Source organism: Lutjanus erythropterus, chromosome 2 (genome assembly GCF_056507025.1).
Source record: "Lutjanus erythropterus isolate fLutEry1 chromosome 2, fLutEry1.hap2, whole genome shotgun sequence".
NCBI classification, from domain to species: Eukaryota; Metazoa; Chordata; class Actinopteri; order Lutjaniformes; family Lutjanidae; genus Lutjanus; species Lutjanus erythropterus.
The window spans coordinates 19,560,986-19,577,515 of NC_139318.1; the positions used below are offsets into that span (position 1 = coordinate 19,560,986).

The 16,530-nt window shown below is 38.0% G+C and overlaps 3 protein-coding genes and 2 non-coding genes across 5 annotated transcripts; 4 read left to right on the forward strand and 1 right to left on the reverse strand.

Annotated features, from left to right (window-relative positions):
- Positions 1 to 7,528, forward strand: gnl3 (G protein nucleolar 3). The gene is made up of 15 exons (XM_084730961.1): positions 1 to 98; positions 322 to 380; positions 540 to 680; positions 1,405 to 1,524; positions 1,621 to 1,701; positions 1,795 to 1,930; positions 2,037 to 2,140; positions 2,584 to 2,737; positions 2,937 to 3,024; positions 4,045 to 4,222; positions 5,427 to 5,569; positions 5,762 to 5,898; positions 6,659 to 6,807; positions 7,012 to 7,090; positions 7,171 to 7,528. The coding sequence occupies exons 1-15, from the start codon at positions 86 to 88 to the stop codon at positions 7,260 to 7,262; spliced, it is 1,674 nt and encodes a 557-aa protein (XP_084587087.1). The 5' UTR covers positions 1 to 85; the 3' UTR covers positions 7,263 to 7,528.
- Positions 2,343 to 2,475, forward strand: LOC146331434 (small nucleolar RNA SNORA47). The gene has a single exon (XR_014772654.1). It is a non-coding gene; the product is annotated as a small nucleolar RNA SNORA47 (small nucleolar RNA).
- On the forward strand, positions 6,860 to 6,934 carry LOC146331435 (small nucleolar RNA SNORD19). Its single transcript, XR_014772651.1, has one exon. It is a non-coding gene; the product is annotated as a small nucleolar RNA SNORD19 (small nucleolar RNA).
- An 897-nt stretch (positions 7,529 to 8,425) lies between the features above and the next one.
- Positions 8,426 to 14,065, reverse strand: glt8d1 (glycosyltransferase 8 domain containing 1). Its single transcript, XM_084730973.1, has 9 exons — positions 13,525 to 14,065; positions 13,167 to 13,265; positions 12,245 to 12,455; positions 11,994 to 12,111; positions 11,806 to 11,890; positions 11,161 to 11,273; positions 10,893 to 11,059; positions 10,604 to 10,716; positions 8,426 to 9,834 (listed from the first exon to the last, which is right to left on the reverse strand). Exons 1-9 carry the CDS (start codon positions 13,538 to 13,540, stop codon positions 9,650 to 9,652), a joined length of 1,107 nt encoding a protein of 368 aa, XP_084587099.1. The 5' UTR covers positions 13,541 to 14,065; the 3' UTR covers positions 8,426 to 9,649.
- Positions 14,066 to 14,212: 147 nt separating this feature from the next.
- spcs1 (signal peptidase complex subunit 1) lies at positions 14,213 to 16,258 on the forward strand. Its single transcript, XM_084730986.1, has 4 exons — positions 14,213 to 14,369; positions 15,479 to 15,538; positions 15,649 to 15,735; positions 15,971 to 16,258. Exons 1-4 carry the CDS (start codon positions 14,334 to 14,336, stop codon positions 16,094 to 16,096), a joined length of 309 nt encoding a protein of 102 aa, XP_084587112.1. The 5' UTR covers positions 14,213 to 14,333; the 3' UTR covers positions 16,097 to 16,258.
- The last annotated feature ends 272 nt before the right edge of the window (positions 16,259 to 16,530 follow it).

Genomic DNA, 16,530 nt, shown 5'->3' on the forward strand with positions numbered 1-16,530 from the left:
AAGTGACAAAATATGGTAACATGCTCGGTTCACTCCTCCACGTGTGAGAGTAGTTCAGTCACATTGGCAGATCCACAGCTCCACGATGAAACGACCAAGTAAGTCAACGCTGATAGCGATGTTCTAATAATATATAATCTTATAAAAGAAGAAACAGTTGTTTAAGGCTTTAAAGCTTCCGGTTAATCCCTCGAGCTAATGAGCTAACTAGCTAACTGTTTTATTGACTAACAGCCACCGTTTGTCACACAGCATTAGCCTCGTTTTTAGCTAACAATTCAACCAACGTTAAACTTCAGTTTTATCTGTTTTTTTCTGCAGAGCTAAAGAAAGCGAGTAAGCGGGTCTCATGTGCCAAACGTTATAAAATACAGAAAAAGGTAAGAATGACTTTATCACCCATTATTTGAAATATGAACGTTTAACGTTTCACGGGCGATGGGGCCTGAGTGAACGATGTTACTGCTGTTACTCTAATGTCAGATGTAGTTTAATGTCCACAAGAACTTGAGTTACACTTTGGTGTTGTGTGTATTTAGGTCCGGGAACACAACAGAAAGTTAAGAAAAGAAGCAAAGAAGAAAGGAGTAAGCAAAAGACCGAAGAAGGACCCCGGTGTACCCAGCAGTGCTCCCTTCAAAGAGGAGGTCCTCAGGGAGGCAGAGCAGAGGAGGCTACAGGTGGGCAGCCGTTTACTCTTCTAATGCAGTTCATCATAACAGCTGTCATTGTTCAGATTGATGCATTGATCTGATCTGGTTCTTTTCTCCCATAAGTGGCTTATTTTTTTATTATTTATTTATTTTTTTTGCATATCTAGATTGATTTTAAGAGAGTCTGGGCAGCAGGAAAAAAACACATTTGGCGGTGGTTTGAAATGCAATTTCAATTGGATTTCTATAGATGTCACATGCTGTATACTCAAATCAAACTTGCAATGTCAAATCCAGAGTGATGAAAGTACATCACAGTGGGTGAGCTTTGCAGTTTGTACCAGCTTACTCCGTCGCCAAGTTTGTCTACTGTGACAAAGGAGTTCTGCTCCATGATAGAGACAATGGCTCTCGATTCCCCATGATTCTACATTGGAAAGCCGCATCACTTGTGTATGTAGTTAACGTAAGTGTATATTGTTACCACGGTAACTCATGCAGATAGGTTGGTGATGCCAAAACACACAAACTTGATCTGATCATTTGCAAATAACAGAATTGATTTGGGTCTTAAAGTTGTGTTTTAGGAAATAAACCTGATGTACCTGCAGTCTGAACAAAGCCCTGTTCTCATTGTAAGTCTCTGGATCAAGATCATCTCAGCTGGACAGTGTTTTTAAGTGTCTTTGTGTTGGCACAGTCTACCACTGGTGGCACGGTTTTCAAATTTCAAAGTTTTTTTTTCTCACAGATTGAAGAAGAGAAACAAAGAAAGAGGCAAGCTAAAAAAGAGGAGCGAGCCCAGAAGAGGAAAAAGGAGAAAGAGGCTACAAGTAAAGAAACAGAACCCAAGGCCAAGAAGGCTCGGCAGGTAAAAGACAAACAATAAATCATGTGTTCATTCAGAGTTTTTTTTTTACTTTGCTGTTGACTTGACTTTTATTTTTGGGGTGTCTTGTTTTCACAGGATGAGGTTGAACAGCATTCAGAGAAAAGGACTGTCCCAGACAAGAACTCCAAACAGTACCTCTGCTCTGAATTAAACAAGGTAAAACTATGCAACCCCATTCAGTGTTTTACTGTAGAAAGAAATGTCTTATCTGATAAAACCTCAACCTGACCTCTTGCTCCACTTTTTTAGGTAATTGATGCATCTGATGTGGTGATAGAAGTCCTCGATGCCCGTGATCCACTGGGCTGCAGGTGTCCACAGCTGGAGGAGGCAGTGCTGCAGAGGACAGGAAACAAAAAACTGCTTTTGGTTTTAAACAAAATAGGTAAATAGACACAAGACACTGCAAGTAAAAACTCACTGTTAAACAACTTAATAGAAAAAACAGGTTGTCTGGGCTCATAAGTGTTGTGATTTTTTGTGTGTGTTAGATCTGGTACCAAAGGAAAATGTGCAGAGATGGATACAGAGTTTACAAGAGGAGTTTCCAGTGGTGGCGTTCAAAGCATCAACACAGATCAAGGACAAAACAGTGGTAGGAGGTGCATTTTACACATCAGTGATCAAATTTGCACCGTATGATGCTTTATATGGAGAAAATTAAAGTTTCAGTTTCCCAACTTTTTAGCTTGAGGCAGAAAGTGAAGTGTTTCCCTCTCCTCCCCTCCCACAGTTTGGATTGTTTTATCACGAAGAATAAACTGCTGCTAATTTTGTGTTTATACCTCGGTATAATATGGAGGACTGAGAAGGTTGAGCAGCTTGCTGTGCTGTTGTAACTGGTTATAACCTCCAAGAGTAACAAACAAACCACACAAATTAAGAGGCTCTGTCACAAGCATAGCTGATGTGTGTGTTTGTGAACAAAAAGGTTTCCAGTATGTTCTTATTGTATTATTCAGCCACTTGAGATACAAACCAAATATTTGTAGACGGTGCTTAAAAGTTAGTTTACATGTTTGGTTCTGTCTTGATCAGCAAGCCAAGAAGAGGAGCAGGATAGTGCCCTCCAATGAAGTCCTGGACAGATCCAGAGCAGCAGCCTGTTTTGGAAACAGCTGTCTCACTGAGCTCCTGACAAGTTTTGCTGCTAACAGACAGAACGAAGCTTCACTCAAAGTGGCCATAGTTGGTAAGCACAGCTTTATCACTTCATAAAGTGACTTCCTTTGATATTCTATGTCAATTGTGGATTTAGTTTTGAGGACTTAAAGTCATTCATTGTCTTATATAAGCTCTGTGGTAAACACTGCATCGATTCTGGTTTTGTTCATGTCTTTGAATTTGTCCATTGAATGCTTGTCCTTCATATGATTTCCTTTTCCTGTCAGGTTTTCCTAATGTGGGGAAGAGCAGTGTGATCAACAGTTTAAAGGGGATCCTTGCATGTAATGCTGGTGTCAAGAGAGGTATTACAAAGTGAGTGACAAACATTAAAGCTCTAAACATAAGAATAGTATTTTTTATTTTTAGTTTTTGAAAAAGCCATTCAATTATGAAAATTAATATTTAAAATAAGCTGCCTGTTCAACTGGGATACTGCACAAAAAACAAACTGCAGCAGAATTGAAGAGAAAATGTGGAAACTGTTTGAAAGACGTGGAAACTGTTTGAAAGACATGGAGAGACAAAGAAGGATGAAATTGAGAATTAAGGAGAAGAGAATTAAACAGAAGAGTTGAAATCTGCTGAGTTTTGTAGCACACAGAGAGACTGGGGAGACGCTACATCCATATGTTTTCATTGTAAAACAATATTTGTCCAGGTGATCTTTGAGCACAGTTTCAGAAATAAAGCACTTGCTGTATGGTGGGAGTTAAATTATGTCACTTTCATTGATTGAAAATGAAAAATAGGTTCAGCAGAATGAGTGAATAATTACGCATCAACACATGTAATGATTGCAGAGAACTGGGCCTGGATAATCGAATTCTCAGCAATCTAAAAAGTCCTGGTTAGGACACTTCGAATTTTTGTCAAACAGCAAAATTGTGGCGCCTTCAGATAAAGTTGTAATCAAGCTGTGAAGCTAATAACATCAATTACTAATCATTCATATGTCACAAGTGGCGTAGACCGAGGGAGGTCAGTGGTCTTTAAATGAAATTTTACATTAAAAGGACATTATTTTGTTTATTTTTTAATGTGTAGGTATGTAGATCTTTTCAGAGACATAGTTTTGTTGAAAGACGTATCTTTATAGATTGCCCCCTTATGGATATAACGCACAAAAATAGGTATTTGAACCTGATATACCTGCTGTTTTTTTAGCAGGAATAATCAAACATAATTTTTTGCCAATTTTGACAGCCCTAGATCTGTATGATCTGTATTTACAGAATTGTTAAAGTTGTAATAAACATATCAACAGATTTCATAAGCCTGTCGTATTTGTAGCATAATTCCAGTTTTAAATGTTATATGTCACCATCCCCTCAGATCCATGCAGGAAGTGCATATCTCGAAGACCGTGAAGCTAATCGACAGCCCAGGTGTCGTGGCCTCGCCGTCCAACCCACCGGTCTCGATGGCTCTGAGGAGCCTGCAGGTGGAGGAGGGTCAGGAGAGCGTGCTGGAGGCAGTCAGGACTCTGCTCAAACAGTGCGACAAGACTCAGGTGAGAAGAGTCGAGTATGTCGAGTACTGTTTGAACTAGGGCTGTCAATTGATTAAAAGTTTTAATCGCATGAGTATCTGTAGTAAATTGCGATTAATCGCACATTTTTTTTTTGTTCAGAATGTACCTTAAAAGGATATTAACCAAAAACAATGACAAATATTGACCAGAAACCATCAGAGGTACTGCATTTGGCATAAAAATATGCTCAAATAATAACATTACAAACCCAAGTCTATCAGGCACAGATGAGCATAGTGACCACCTCAATTTAACATCAAGGCCAAACTGCACCTAAAGCTTCAATAGAAAAATCTATTGAAGCCTCTATGGAACTGCAGGCTTCACATTTAAAATTTCAACACCACAGCACCAGCAGTATTTTAGGAAAAGGTTACCATATGCATTTATTTGTTTCTTTAGTATTATTATTGTTGTTAATAATAGTTTATTTCTTGAATAAAATATTGTCCTCTGAGAGAAAAATCCTCACCTTTATTCAGCTCAGTCTATATAATGACGAGACGCTGCGCGACATTCATGTTTTTGTATTAATGCAGCAGGACCATTTACATCAGTGTCACTCTGACAGTTAACATCAGTGAGGATGTTTTAGACAAACGGCACACCGACACACACCGAGGAGGTGAAGAGGAGAGACAGAGTCTGGACTCTTCATCATGATTTACAATAATGCAGCACAGAGACAAACGTTTTGTGGTAGTTTGTAGTCTGTAGTTTAAACCACAGAACTGTGGTGTTATAATTGATCGGTGTGGAGTAATTATGATTCAAGATCATAAAAAAGTTTTAATATCAGGTTGACAGATCTTTCATTCACACACGCTCTCCCTCTCTCTGCTGTGGGTCAACTTTTTTTCTTCTTTTTTTAACATTTACCTGGTTTCAGCTTGATGAGCACTCGCTCATATTCCTCTATTTCTTTGCACCGAGTCAGTCAGATGACAGAAGCTCACGTCTTCACGAGCTGATTCAATTCTGGCTGCTGATTCAAACTAAGTGTCAGGCCAATATAACAGACTGCGCGTTAATCGCGTGTCAAAAAATATTAGTGGTGTTAAAAGGAATTTGCGTTAACACGTTATTAGCGTTTGACAGCCCTAGTTTGAACTGGTTTGATGGGTTTGTGTGCTCTGTAATTTGAAATGATTTAATAACTTAATGTCATTTGCTCTTGTTTCAGATTATGCTTCAGTACAATGTCCCTGACTTCAGGAACTCTCTGGAGTTTTTATCCTTGTTCGCTAAAAAGCGTGGATATCTGCAGAAGGGTGGTGTCCCCAACACAGAGCAGGCAGCCACAGTTTTCCTTGGTGATTGGACAGGGTGAGTGTTTGTGTTTTCCTAAAGGAGGAAGCTGTGCATCAATGTGGAAATGAGGACAAAAACGCAATTCTAGACTTCTTAGTGAAGACTTCTAATCCAACTCTGATCCCATCACTGTGACAGGAAAAGTCAAAATATGTCTCTCTTAGTTAATCTCATAGCAGCGTGTGTTTCTTTTTTGACGTCTCTCAGAGCCAAGCTGAGTTACCACTGTAAGGTGCAGAAGAACAACAGCCTCCCCACCTACATGTCTGATGCTGTGGTTGCTGAGATGCAGAGTGGCTGGGATTTAAACAAACTGAAAATGGGCAATGAGGAAACTCTTAAAGGTACTGGTGCTTAATTTGACTCTTTAAACATCAGGTAGATATTCAGTTCATCAGTCAGTGTTGGTGAAGATCCACCTGTCAACACTTCTTGTTTTTTTTTTTAATTCCGTGTTTTCTGTTGGCATATTTCGTCTCTCCACATTACACTGTAATACACTCAATGTACTCATATTTGCTAATGACACCCAACTGAGAAGTCCTAAAATTAAAGTAGTAGATTTTAACTCATCCCCTATCCTGCTCCCACAAAAATACACCTGTCCTAAACTTTGATTTAGTTTTAGTTAGTCTTTTGACTAAAATTCCATTTAGTTTTAGTCATCTAAATTCTTGTAGTTTCTGAATGTAAGATTATAGTTGACTAAATCTACAGGAGATTTAGTAAAAAAAAAATAAAAACCCAAAAAACTATTAATTAAATGTTTCTACAGAATTTCAAACACTATATACTCCTGTGGGAACATCTATTAACCTGTTATTAACATTAAGTATACCTCATTTCTGCTCCTTTCTTCAATCATAATTGTCATCACAAGTTACTGTTGTTAGTTACAGTTACTAGTTTCCTGTCTTGTAAATTATGGGTTTAATAATTACTGCATCTACGAGTAATTAGTTACTTTTTTACTCTTGTGTTACTGTCTGTTTTATGTTTTATTAATGCAGTGTTGTAATTTTAGTGCAGCCATAATTTATTTTTTTTTATTATTCATATTATATATATATTTTTTTAAAACAATTTTTGCTTTTGTCTTTATAGGTGTTAAATTTCCAAACCAGGCCAGCAGTATAAGCTTCATCTCTAAAGGCCTGACTGCAGGCCTGCTGAATGTCAGTGACGTCTCTGAGGAAAAACCTGCTGCTGCAGCTGCAGACAGAGAAACCGAGCCAAACGACGAGAATAATGAGGTAACTTAGAAACAATGCAACTGCTTGAAATAACGTGAGCAGTCTAGTCTCCTGGAAATGAGGACAAAAATTCAAGTCTTGATTTGTTTATGAAGACTTCTAATCCAACTCTGATCCAGGCTGGACTTTTTTTTTTTTTTTATTATGAAATTCTTCTGCGTATGTTGAGAATTTTTGGACATCAAACATCTGCTCTCCTTGCAGCCTGAACAGACCACTGAGGAGGCAAATGGAACAGAAGGAACAGAAGAACCAGAAAAACCACAGAAGATGTCACTCACAAGTAAATTGCCTTAACCATGATTAATTAATTAAAATGTGTATGTATTAGGCCCTATATTTATATTTCTCCTTGTCTTGCAGAAAAACCAGGCCATGTCCAGTTCCACTCTGTCCCCATTGACATCAGCCTCTCTACACACGACGCCTATGACTTCAACACAGATTTTAAGTGAACTCTGCCTTCACTCTGTTTCTGATCCTGTGCCTGAGGTCTGATGAACATGCAGCCCTGAATTTGTCAACATACACAAACACGCTGACTTCAGGAATCACTGTCCGACAGAGTTGAGTCAGAATCACAGTTTGAAAGGCACTGCCTGGTTGAGTGGTGTCAGGCCTCTTATTGGCATTTGTGCTCGTCTTCAAACTTTGAATCTGGGTGACAGTAGGACAGTTTCCAGACAAGGAGTAACCTTTGACCCTAGACTACAATTTTTACTTGATGACTCACTTGGAGCTTGTATGTGTAGGACTAAGCCCTGCCCAGGAAATGGACTTTGTGAAATGTTTGTGCGTGACTTCCTGTGTCAGTGTGTGTATATATATACGCTGGCTTCTTCCCCTAGATGATGTTGATGAAACATCGCCCATTTTAAATGTCCAGGGGTCGTTTGTAATATTTTGTGTTCATGCAGAATACTGTATATAGACAACATGCCATAAATTTAATAAACTCCCTACAAAGTCTAAATTTGTCATTGTTTATGTCCCTCTACTGTCTTTCTGTATTTAATTTAACCACAAATTTACACCATGCTGTGTTTATTTTAACAGCATTTTCTTTGCTTGTAGCTCTTATTTAACATTCATTATCAGAAAATATAAATGACAGAAAACTGGACACAGTTGTGGAAATGTCCATTACAAATAAACAAATCACAAGACTTAAATGATAAAAATGTAAACTTTATTTCATGTATTTTACAAAAGATGACAAACATTTACACCAGCAAGGTGAATACTTCTTCAATATGTATAAAATCCTGACAGGGATAAAGCATGAGAATTTTGTGCAAATGTATGTTCCTCAGTTTCTGCAGTGGTGCAGTTCACGTAGTGGTCTGAATTAGTTACTGAAATACCAACACCAGTACAAGAAATGGAGCTGCAATGATTTATTGTATACAAGAAAATTAATTGCTAGAAATCTTGCTAATTAAGCAATTGGTTGTTAATTTTCAAGTACATATCAAACATTTGGTGGTCCCAGCTTCTCAGATGTGAGGATTTTCTTCTTTTCTTTGTCATTTGGTTGGACAAAAGAAGCAATTTGAAGATGTGGCAGCTCAGGGAATTGTCGAGTGTTTTTTTTTTTACATTTTATTGACTAAATTCATAAATTGTGTGAATAATGGGCAGATGAATCAATAATGAAACCAACTGTTAGTTGCAGCCCTAAGAGGAAATTCCTCTAATAAATAATAATATATAGATTTTTTTAAAATGCACTGGTATTGGATCAGTACTGGGTATCGATCGATGTGTAGTTCAGGTATCAGAAAGGAAAAAAGGTGTCAGAACTCTTAATATAAAGTCATTAAGAACCAAACTAATAGTTCAGTGAGAGGCAGTACAATGCTGAATTAGTATTCATGTATGGCACAGCTGACTGATAGGTTGGACATATCGAATGGTAGTGTATTAACTGTAATTAACTGTAGCTGCAACTAATGAATTTAAGGATTCGTATTTGTGAAAATGTCATTCAGAATACTGTCATAGAGAGTTTAAACAGCATTTTCTGACTGATTGTAGTGAAAATGCTCAACTAAGTACAGATCACTGTTAAAAATGTCAAAACATGGATCTAATTAATAAACATATGTGCAATTAAGTATAAAAATGGATTACTTTTCCACAGGGAGTGCTGAATTGAGGTAATGACAGGAGGCATCTGCATGGCTGAAACAATTACAGTTCAGAACCAACTGTGGAGAGGATTGTGTTGAACCAAATATAAACTGTGGGGTTAACTGTGCTACACCATTAAAGCTGAGGTAACTATTGACTGCTGTGGTGTGCAAATAAAGTCAGTCAGTCATCATTAAGCTGCATGTCATCATTGCTTTGACAACCATGTACAACTTGTACTTTGTTGTCTCTGCACTTTGTAACATGGTTCCTCAATACTTCTGACTGGGACTGATGCATATTTGTCCATTAATGGTCATGCAGCCTTGAGAAGCAACAAGTCTCATCATGTTCAGGTTTGAACACTGCTCTTATTATAGGGAGGAAACTTGTGCTTCCTGTGTAATAATCTGCTTTCAGACCATTTTGAGAAGCGCATGTTAAAGTAATCTCAACAACACTGAGTTTCTGGGCAAAGGAAAAGTGACATACTTGTGTTCTCCAAGCAATAATAATAAGATACAGTGGCAGTGGGTATAAAAAACGTCAATGCTGTGTTCAAGGGAATGTGAGAGTACACAGGTCTACATGTTTCAAGGATGACAGAACTTAAGGGAGTGAGAAATGAGAGGGCTTTACGTAGTTCCTGAGATATCACGAGCTGTGGTCCTGCTGGCTGGTTGAAAGTTCCTGTAACCAGTTTTTCAGTCTAATTGTCCCCTGTGTGTCTTCGCACAGGACGAAATTTTCCTGTGGGGTCTGGGATGAACCACTTGTCCCACACGTCAGAAAACGAGGATGTTCTCCCCCATGGCTTATAGTGGCCGTTCCAGTGAAGGAGTTTGGCAGCTTTCACAAACTGTGCTGAGTAGCGGTTTCCAGCTCCACTAAGGCCTGAAAAACAAGGTTTAGCCATCATGGCAATTTGGATTAATGTCATTTACATATGACACTGTACTGTACATACGCACTTATGTCATATGTACAAAAACATTCAAATCAAGCAGGAATCACATTCTGGCATCACTATGCATGTGGAGCTTTAGGAGACTTAGATTGCACCAGACCAGCTATATGGAGGCGATATAGGTTTTTTCCCCAGTTGTTTTTTGTGTTTGAAAACTGGTCACCATTCATTACATTGTTTGGGAGATTCTGCAGTGCTGTTTTCCTATTCAACTGCAGCAGTGCTTTGTGATTTAAAAATCTAACTAGTTCAATTTTCATTGTGGGGTGAACTATTCCTTTAAGTTAGTTGTATTATCTGGTTCAGTTAAACTGACAAGACACTTTTACCAGGGACAAATTGCCTCAAAAAATCTGTTAAAAGAATTTAAATTTAAATATCTGTTAAGTATGAAGCTACAGCCAGGAGATCGTTAGCTTAGCTTAGTTTAGCGTGACAACAAGGAGCAGGTGGAAATGTTGAATCATTCCTTTAAAAAAAAAGAAAAAACTCTATAAAAGCTTCTCAAAAAGCTCACACCATACATACTGTGTGTATATACCCAGTATATACCCAGTGTTGTGAATACATTAACACACAATCCTTCACAAGAAACAATAATTGTTCAGGACTGTATACAAAATCATTTTGATCTGCAGTCAGTGATTCATTGAGAAAAATGTGTTATTGTATTCCAGTTTACTTTTCAGAACTTACCGAGGTGCCTGATATGCCACATGGGGTCGATGGTGGAGTGACGTTTGTAGAAAACAATGAGGAGTGGGGGCGTAGTGATACTTTCTGCCAGAGTCTTACTGTACAGATCCTCCCTGAGGAAATCAACAGATTCAGCTTAATATGAACAGAAAGAGTCCACTATATTATATTTGTTCAATCAATGTAAGATGCAAAAAAACCCAACAGATTTTTGCCTTCAGTTTGTGTGTATTTTGCAGGACAGTCTGCCTCATATTCACTCGCCTTTTCACAAGTGTGAGTAACGTACTGTGTGTTAAGCTCCATCCAGTGCTCAAGCTGCTGGGTGATGTTCTGGTTCCTCCACTCAGTCAGGTTGGCGATGATGACCCCAGGGTTAAAGGAGCACGTGTTGGCCCTCATCCCCAGCTTCATTATGGCCTCTTTCTTGAAGTCCAGGAAACCTAAATAGTTATTCTATTGAAAGAGATTCATTATTTAATCATACCCACGACACAGCCTTCCATATTACATTTATAGATAACTGACAATAGTCGGCTCATGCAAGAGATGCCAACCTGATTTCCAGCTCCTCGAATGATTCCCTTAGCAGATGCTGAATCACAGTCATCTGAGAAGGCGGCAGCGTGTCCTGGTTTGAGGTTGGTTTCATACAGCTCCTGAATGTCCCCTGAAATTCAATAGGACAGGCAAAACCCATTCATTAATTCCCTTCCAGGAAACTTTTTTTTTTTTACTATCATAGCATGTGTAGAGTTAATGAGTGAAATAGTGCATCAAAAACACATTTTGTGGATAGAAGGTAACTGTAAAATGTGTTTATTAAAGGATCAGTGTGTTACATTTACAGGGATCAATTGGCAGAATATGGCAGGAATGGAGAACAATATTCAAAAGCTTGATTTCATTCATGTATAATCACCTGAAAATAAGAATCATTGTGTTTTTATATCTGCAGAGGGTGTGAGTCCCCTTTCCATAGTTTCCAAGTAGCCTTTAATGAACAAACCAACCACAGGCTCTAGATTCAGCCTTTCATGTTTTTAGTGAGTTCTGTGGCCATTTTAATTTCTCCTGTACACTTGGAAGGGGAGGATGAGATGAGCACTATTCGGTTGGTTGCAATCTCACCACTAAATCCCACACACTGCTCCTTTAGTTGATGGCCATTGTAATTCTCTTCTTTTATGGTGGTGTCTTACCTTGTACAATGACATCATCATCCAAATAGATAGCCTTCTCTGCCTCAGGTATGTACACAGGAAGATAAAACCTGGCAAACGTCAACTGGAAAACAGATAATCAAAACAAAGTTTGGAAAGACAAACATAGGTAAACAGCAGAACAAATATTCATTCTGTCCCAGTGAAAAAGCATTAAGTTGTTTCACCGGTTTTGCAGCCTCCAAAGTCTGTGGATCTTTAGAGATCTTCCCGTTGAGGAGGTCAGGCTTGAAAATAACTATCTTATATTTGACATTTTTTAGCTTTGTCTTACTGAGCCACAGTCTGTGGGTAAAACAAAGAGAAAACATTCTGTCAGAGAATGGCTTCTTAACTCAAATATGATTAACATTCCACAAATTCTTCTTAAAGACAGATATGCACGCTGCTGCCAGACAGACTTGCTTCATTATCTTACGTTAGGTGTTCCACTGTGTCATTCAGGGTCACTATGGTGAAGACGACATTGGCTTTACTGTTCTGGTGGACACTGTTCATTGCAGTGACCACGGCGCCGAGTCTCTCCTCAACAGCAGTAATGACGACAGGGATCTCTTCTCCTTTCCGCTCAGGCTCTGGTTTGAGGCCAGGAGACAACTCGGATTCAAAGGGAAGAATCATTCCTGCATCTGGATAAAGACATACTTGGGGTTTTATAAATTGCTCCCATGGTTATCATTATTATTGTCATTATTATTACTATTATTATAATCATTATAGGCCTTTGTTATGTGCTTAGGTAGAAGTGCCTAATCATTTCTAGTAACAGAGAAAGTAATGTAGCATTAGTTATTATTTGGAGTATGTTAAATAAGCAAATGGATGGCAGTTTTTGTTTATTCTTATTTCTTTCTTCCTCTCCTAACCTATGTCCAACAAATGAGAACCTTTTTCAGTTATAATGATATAGAACTGTTTATTCTTAAGAACTTAGTTTAGATATTAGTAAACAATAAGACAAGGTGATACAGCTGGAGAACAGATAAAACAGTTAACAGTTTATCTCATTGCCAGGATTATCCCAGTTAGTATAGGGAGGAAGAATATAGTGATTAAATACTGTCTTCATGTTGTGATAAGTATAACTGCCTTGCCTAAGGACATGAGGAAGGTGTTATAATTTTGTTTTGTTTTATTCTAGATGGTTTAACAGTATACTACAGTCTAGGAGACTTTATTTATTTAGATGTCCCACATAGTTTCATTTTAATGCACGGGGTTTGTCTGATGAGCTGTTAATAACAATACAGCAGATACTCTGAGGGAAAAAAATGTACCACAGATATTTGTACAGAGCAGCTGACAGAAAGTATACTTCCCCATCACAGATATGAACATACCTGGGTTTTCCTTGTGCAAAAAGTCGCTGAGGTTAAGAAGATTTCGTTGAACTATGATCAGAAAGGCCACAGCCAGCAGCACAAGGATGATCACGTTTACTAAAAGAAACAACGAAGAGCTGATGTTAATCATAAATGTGGTACACGGGGCAATAGTGTCAGCGAGGGAGCTGTTAAGGCCACCCATATGTTGGTAAGTAGTGTTAGATGTAAATGGCAGTCAGTTTGTCTCAGTATTAGTCTACTATTTATTTGTTTCTATGTAACTGCTGTTTTCCATTCACACTGCACGCTGTAGACATAATCAGTCATGTTTCAGAACTGCAAACAAGCAACAGCCTCATCAAAACTGACTCACCTCTCCTCAGTGTCATGACAACGGCCTCATCCGCCCCTCCAGTACGCCTGAATAAAAATCAAAAATTAAAAACAAATTTAAAAAAAAAAATCTTAAACTTGACCTGAGTGCAGCCGAAGATGTAGGTATTTGCTGGCTCGCTACTGAGGACTGAGGTGAACCCGAGACACTGCCGCTGCACCACTGCGAGGCGAAAAACGTGCAACGAGACCTCCAGTAAACTAGTGGCTTATAACTGTGTGTTCATAAACTTAAAATTAAAATGCACGCAGCCCACGTGAAGTCAGTTCTAAAAAGCAACCTGGTGAGACAGCAAAAGTAATTTACGCTGGAGCCAAACTGCCAACTCAACATCAACAAGTTTATCCGTTCGCAAAATTGCACGTAGTCATGGCTGCCCGTAAGTTTGCCTGAATGTAAAAATACATTCGCTCGCTTTTTGCAATATTTAAAAACGATTATGAGTTAAATATAGTGTGTAAGTATGATTTCATGGCTGTAGATGCAAGCTAAAAATTTAATTCTTAAAATATAATATGTAAAAGTAGCAAGATATATTGACAGGCAGTCATTCAGGCAAACATAGCTTTCCACTAACATCAAACCAAATGTAGCCACAACATGTAGGTCTTAAACATAATCCCGATGTTATATATATCTGGGAACCTGCGCAGTCAACACGAGTTATAACCGTCAGGAGGAGCCGGAGGGGTCCTTCACAACACGACGTATCTTTTTGAAACAGGAAGTCAAAGTGCTGCGGTTTGAGCCAAATTCTGTTTGCTTGCTTGTGCATTTGAAGTGTAAAGATGCTGTCTATATTCAAGAGCATTCCCACGCACATGGTGAGAGCTGATTATTTTATTTGATGTGGAACAGCATAGTAACGCTAGCCGTTCGTTCATGGTTTTATACCAAGCTAACGTTAAGGATTTAGCTAGTCAATGTAACGCTAGTGGTTGGGTTAACTTACCGTTACAAAGGTAGCCTAACAGCTGCTAGCTAACGTTATGATATCCTTCAAATAAGTTTTCAGATCCATCGTAACTTTTAATGCCAGGCACGAACTTAACCTAATCTACCAGCTGTTGTTTGTCCATGTTTTGCTGCGTCTTCGATCTGACTACATTTGGAAGTTGTTTAGCAACGTTAGCTTGTGGTCTTTATACAGCATACAACGAAATTAGTAGATTGGTGCAATTAAAACGACACACAGCAACTGGAAATAGAAAACGGAAATGATAGACTAAAACCAGAGTAAATAAAGCAGAATTATAAGTAAACTTGAGTGCCAGAATAAAGCTAGCAAACTGGAATAATACGTAAAATAAATATATATAATGCAATTTACATTATAATAGGTGTATTATTGAACAAGAACCGCGGCACTAATGTGAATGTAATTGCTGCACAAGAATAAATGTAATATTGCACTAGGAATGCACAATTAATCAAAATATTATCAAAATCGCAACACTGATAAAGAAAAAATATTGACCAAACCCCATTATCATAAAGACCTGTAGTGCTGCTGAGATGCCTTGGCCTACAAATCTTTTGTTTTCCAAACTACAAATCATCATGATTTTTTTTTTTCTTTCGATGAAAACGTAAATTAAGATTTAAATTAATCATTAAAGTAAATTAATCATTCCCACGGACCATGTGTCATGTCGTAATATTTGTTAACCAATCAAAATAATCGTAATATGTTTTTTATGCCATATTGCGTGTTCAGTGGGTTTACCCTAGATAAGACAGTCCTATTGCATGTGAGAGATCATTCAGTGGTTGTTGGAATGGATTGTGTTTAGTGTAACGTTAAAGAAAGGAATCAGACAATACTCCAAGTTTCACCTGCAGTTTATTTTGTAAAGATGGACCAACTTACTATCCTTACCATCAATGCGAACTGATTTTCTGTCATTAATGTTGTTTTTCCCTTGTGTTACAGGACTATAAAGGCCAGAAGTTGGCTGAACAGATTTTCCAAGGAATAATCCTCATCTCAGCGGTAACTAACCATGATACATGCAAAGTATCAATTCCAGACATCCCACTAAAATGCCATTGCATTTTGGCTTGTAATCAGGTTTGCTCATATCATCTGTATTGTCCTTCCAGGTGATTGGATTTGTATACGGTTTGATCATTGAACAGTTTGGGTGGACAGTCTACATAGTCTTGGCTGGTTTTGCTGTGTCCTGTGTGGTAAGTAATGTTGCACATTGTTTGCTTTATTTGTGGGGAAGAAACAATATTTAAATTCATTGTGCACCCAATAGGGATCTGCTATTGTACAATTGTCTATAGAGTAGGAGAATTAGACAAATTTCTTGCACATTGGTGGGTGTCTTGCAGGTGTATACCATGTAAAAATATCTTATGTAGAGCCGTAAACAACACCCAGCATTATAATGTCTTCTGTCTCTGTCCTTGATTTTAGTTGACCCTGCCTCCATGGCCTATGTACAGACAGAATCCTCTGGCCTGGCAGCCAGTCATACCAGAGACCAGCGGCGAGTCCAGCCAAAAACCTCAGGAAAGTATCAAGAAGAAGAAGCACAAATAACTCAGAACTATCCCTGCCCAGTTGTTCATACATCCTTTTATATTGGAAATTGTTTTGAATTTTGCCTCACAGTTTGAGTCACCATTCATCAGCATTGTTACAATGTTTATCAGTCAATAATGAAATACTCATGTGTCCAAATAATAAACCTCTGATACTGTATATGTTTTATAAATGGCATGTTTCATTTGCATTTATATTTTTTTTGTTCCTGTGTTATTGTGCACAAAGATGCATTTCTGCATTTTACTTAGTGCTCTTCTTGTTTGGTGCTATCAATGAAATGTTTGTTTCGTTGTGGTTCCCAAAAATATGAAAAATATGCATGAACAAAAAAACATTTGGGATTTATTAGAAATAATTCAAATGTTAATATCTACAGTCATCTACATTACATTATTATGTGTGTAGAAAATACAATACAGCAGAAGTAA

Coding starts and splice junctions, on each gene's coding strand:
- gnl3 (XM_084730961.1), top strand. Junction 1,525..1,620: donor AGGCCAAGAAGGCTCGGCAG/GTAAAAGACAAA, acceptor TTGTTTTCACAG/GATGAGGTTGAACAGCATTC. Junction 2,141..2,583: donor AGATCAAGGACAAAACAGTG/GTAGGAGGTGCA, acceptor TGTCTTGATCAG/CAAGCCAAGAAGAGGAGCAG.
- spcs1 (XM_084730986.1), top strand. CDS start 14,334: ATGCTGTCTATATTCAAGAGCATTCCCACGCACATG. Junction 14,370..15,478: donor AGAGCATTCCCACGCACATG/GTGAGAGCTGAT, acceptor CTTGTGTTACAG/GACTATAAAGGCCAGAAGTT. Junction 15,736..15,970: donor GTTTTGCTGTGTCCTGTGTG/GTAAGTAATGTT, acceptor CCTTGATTTTAG/TTGACCCTGCCTCCATGGCC.
- glt8d1 (XM_084730973.1), bottom strand. Junction 12,456..13,166: donor TTTGCACAAGGAAAACCCAG/GTATGTTCATAT, acceptor GTCTTTATCCAG/ATGCAGGAATGATTCTTCCC. Junction 9,835..10,603: donor GTGGCATATCAGGCACCTCG/GTAAGTTCTGAA, acceptor CTTGTTTTTCAG/GCCTTAGTGGAGCTGGAAAC.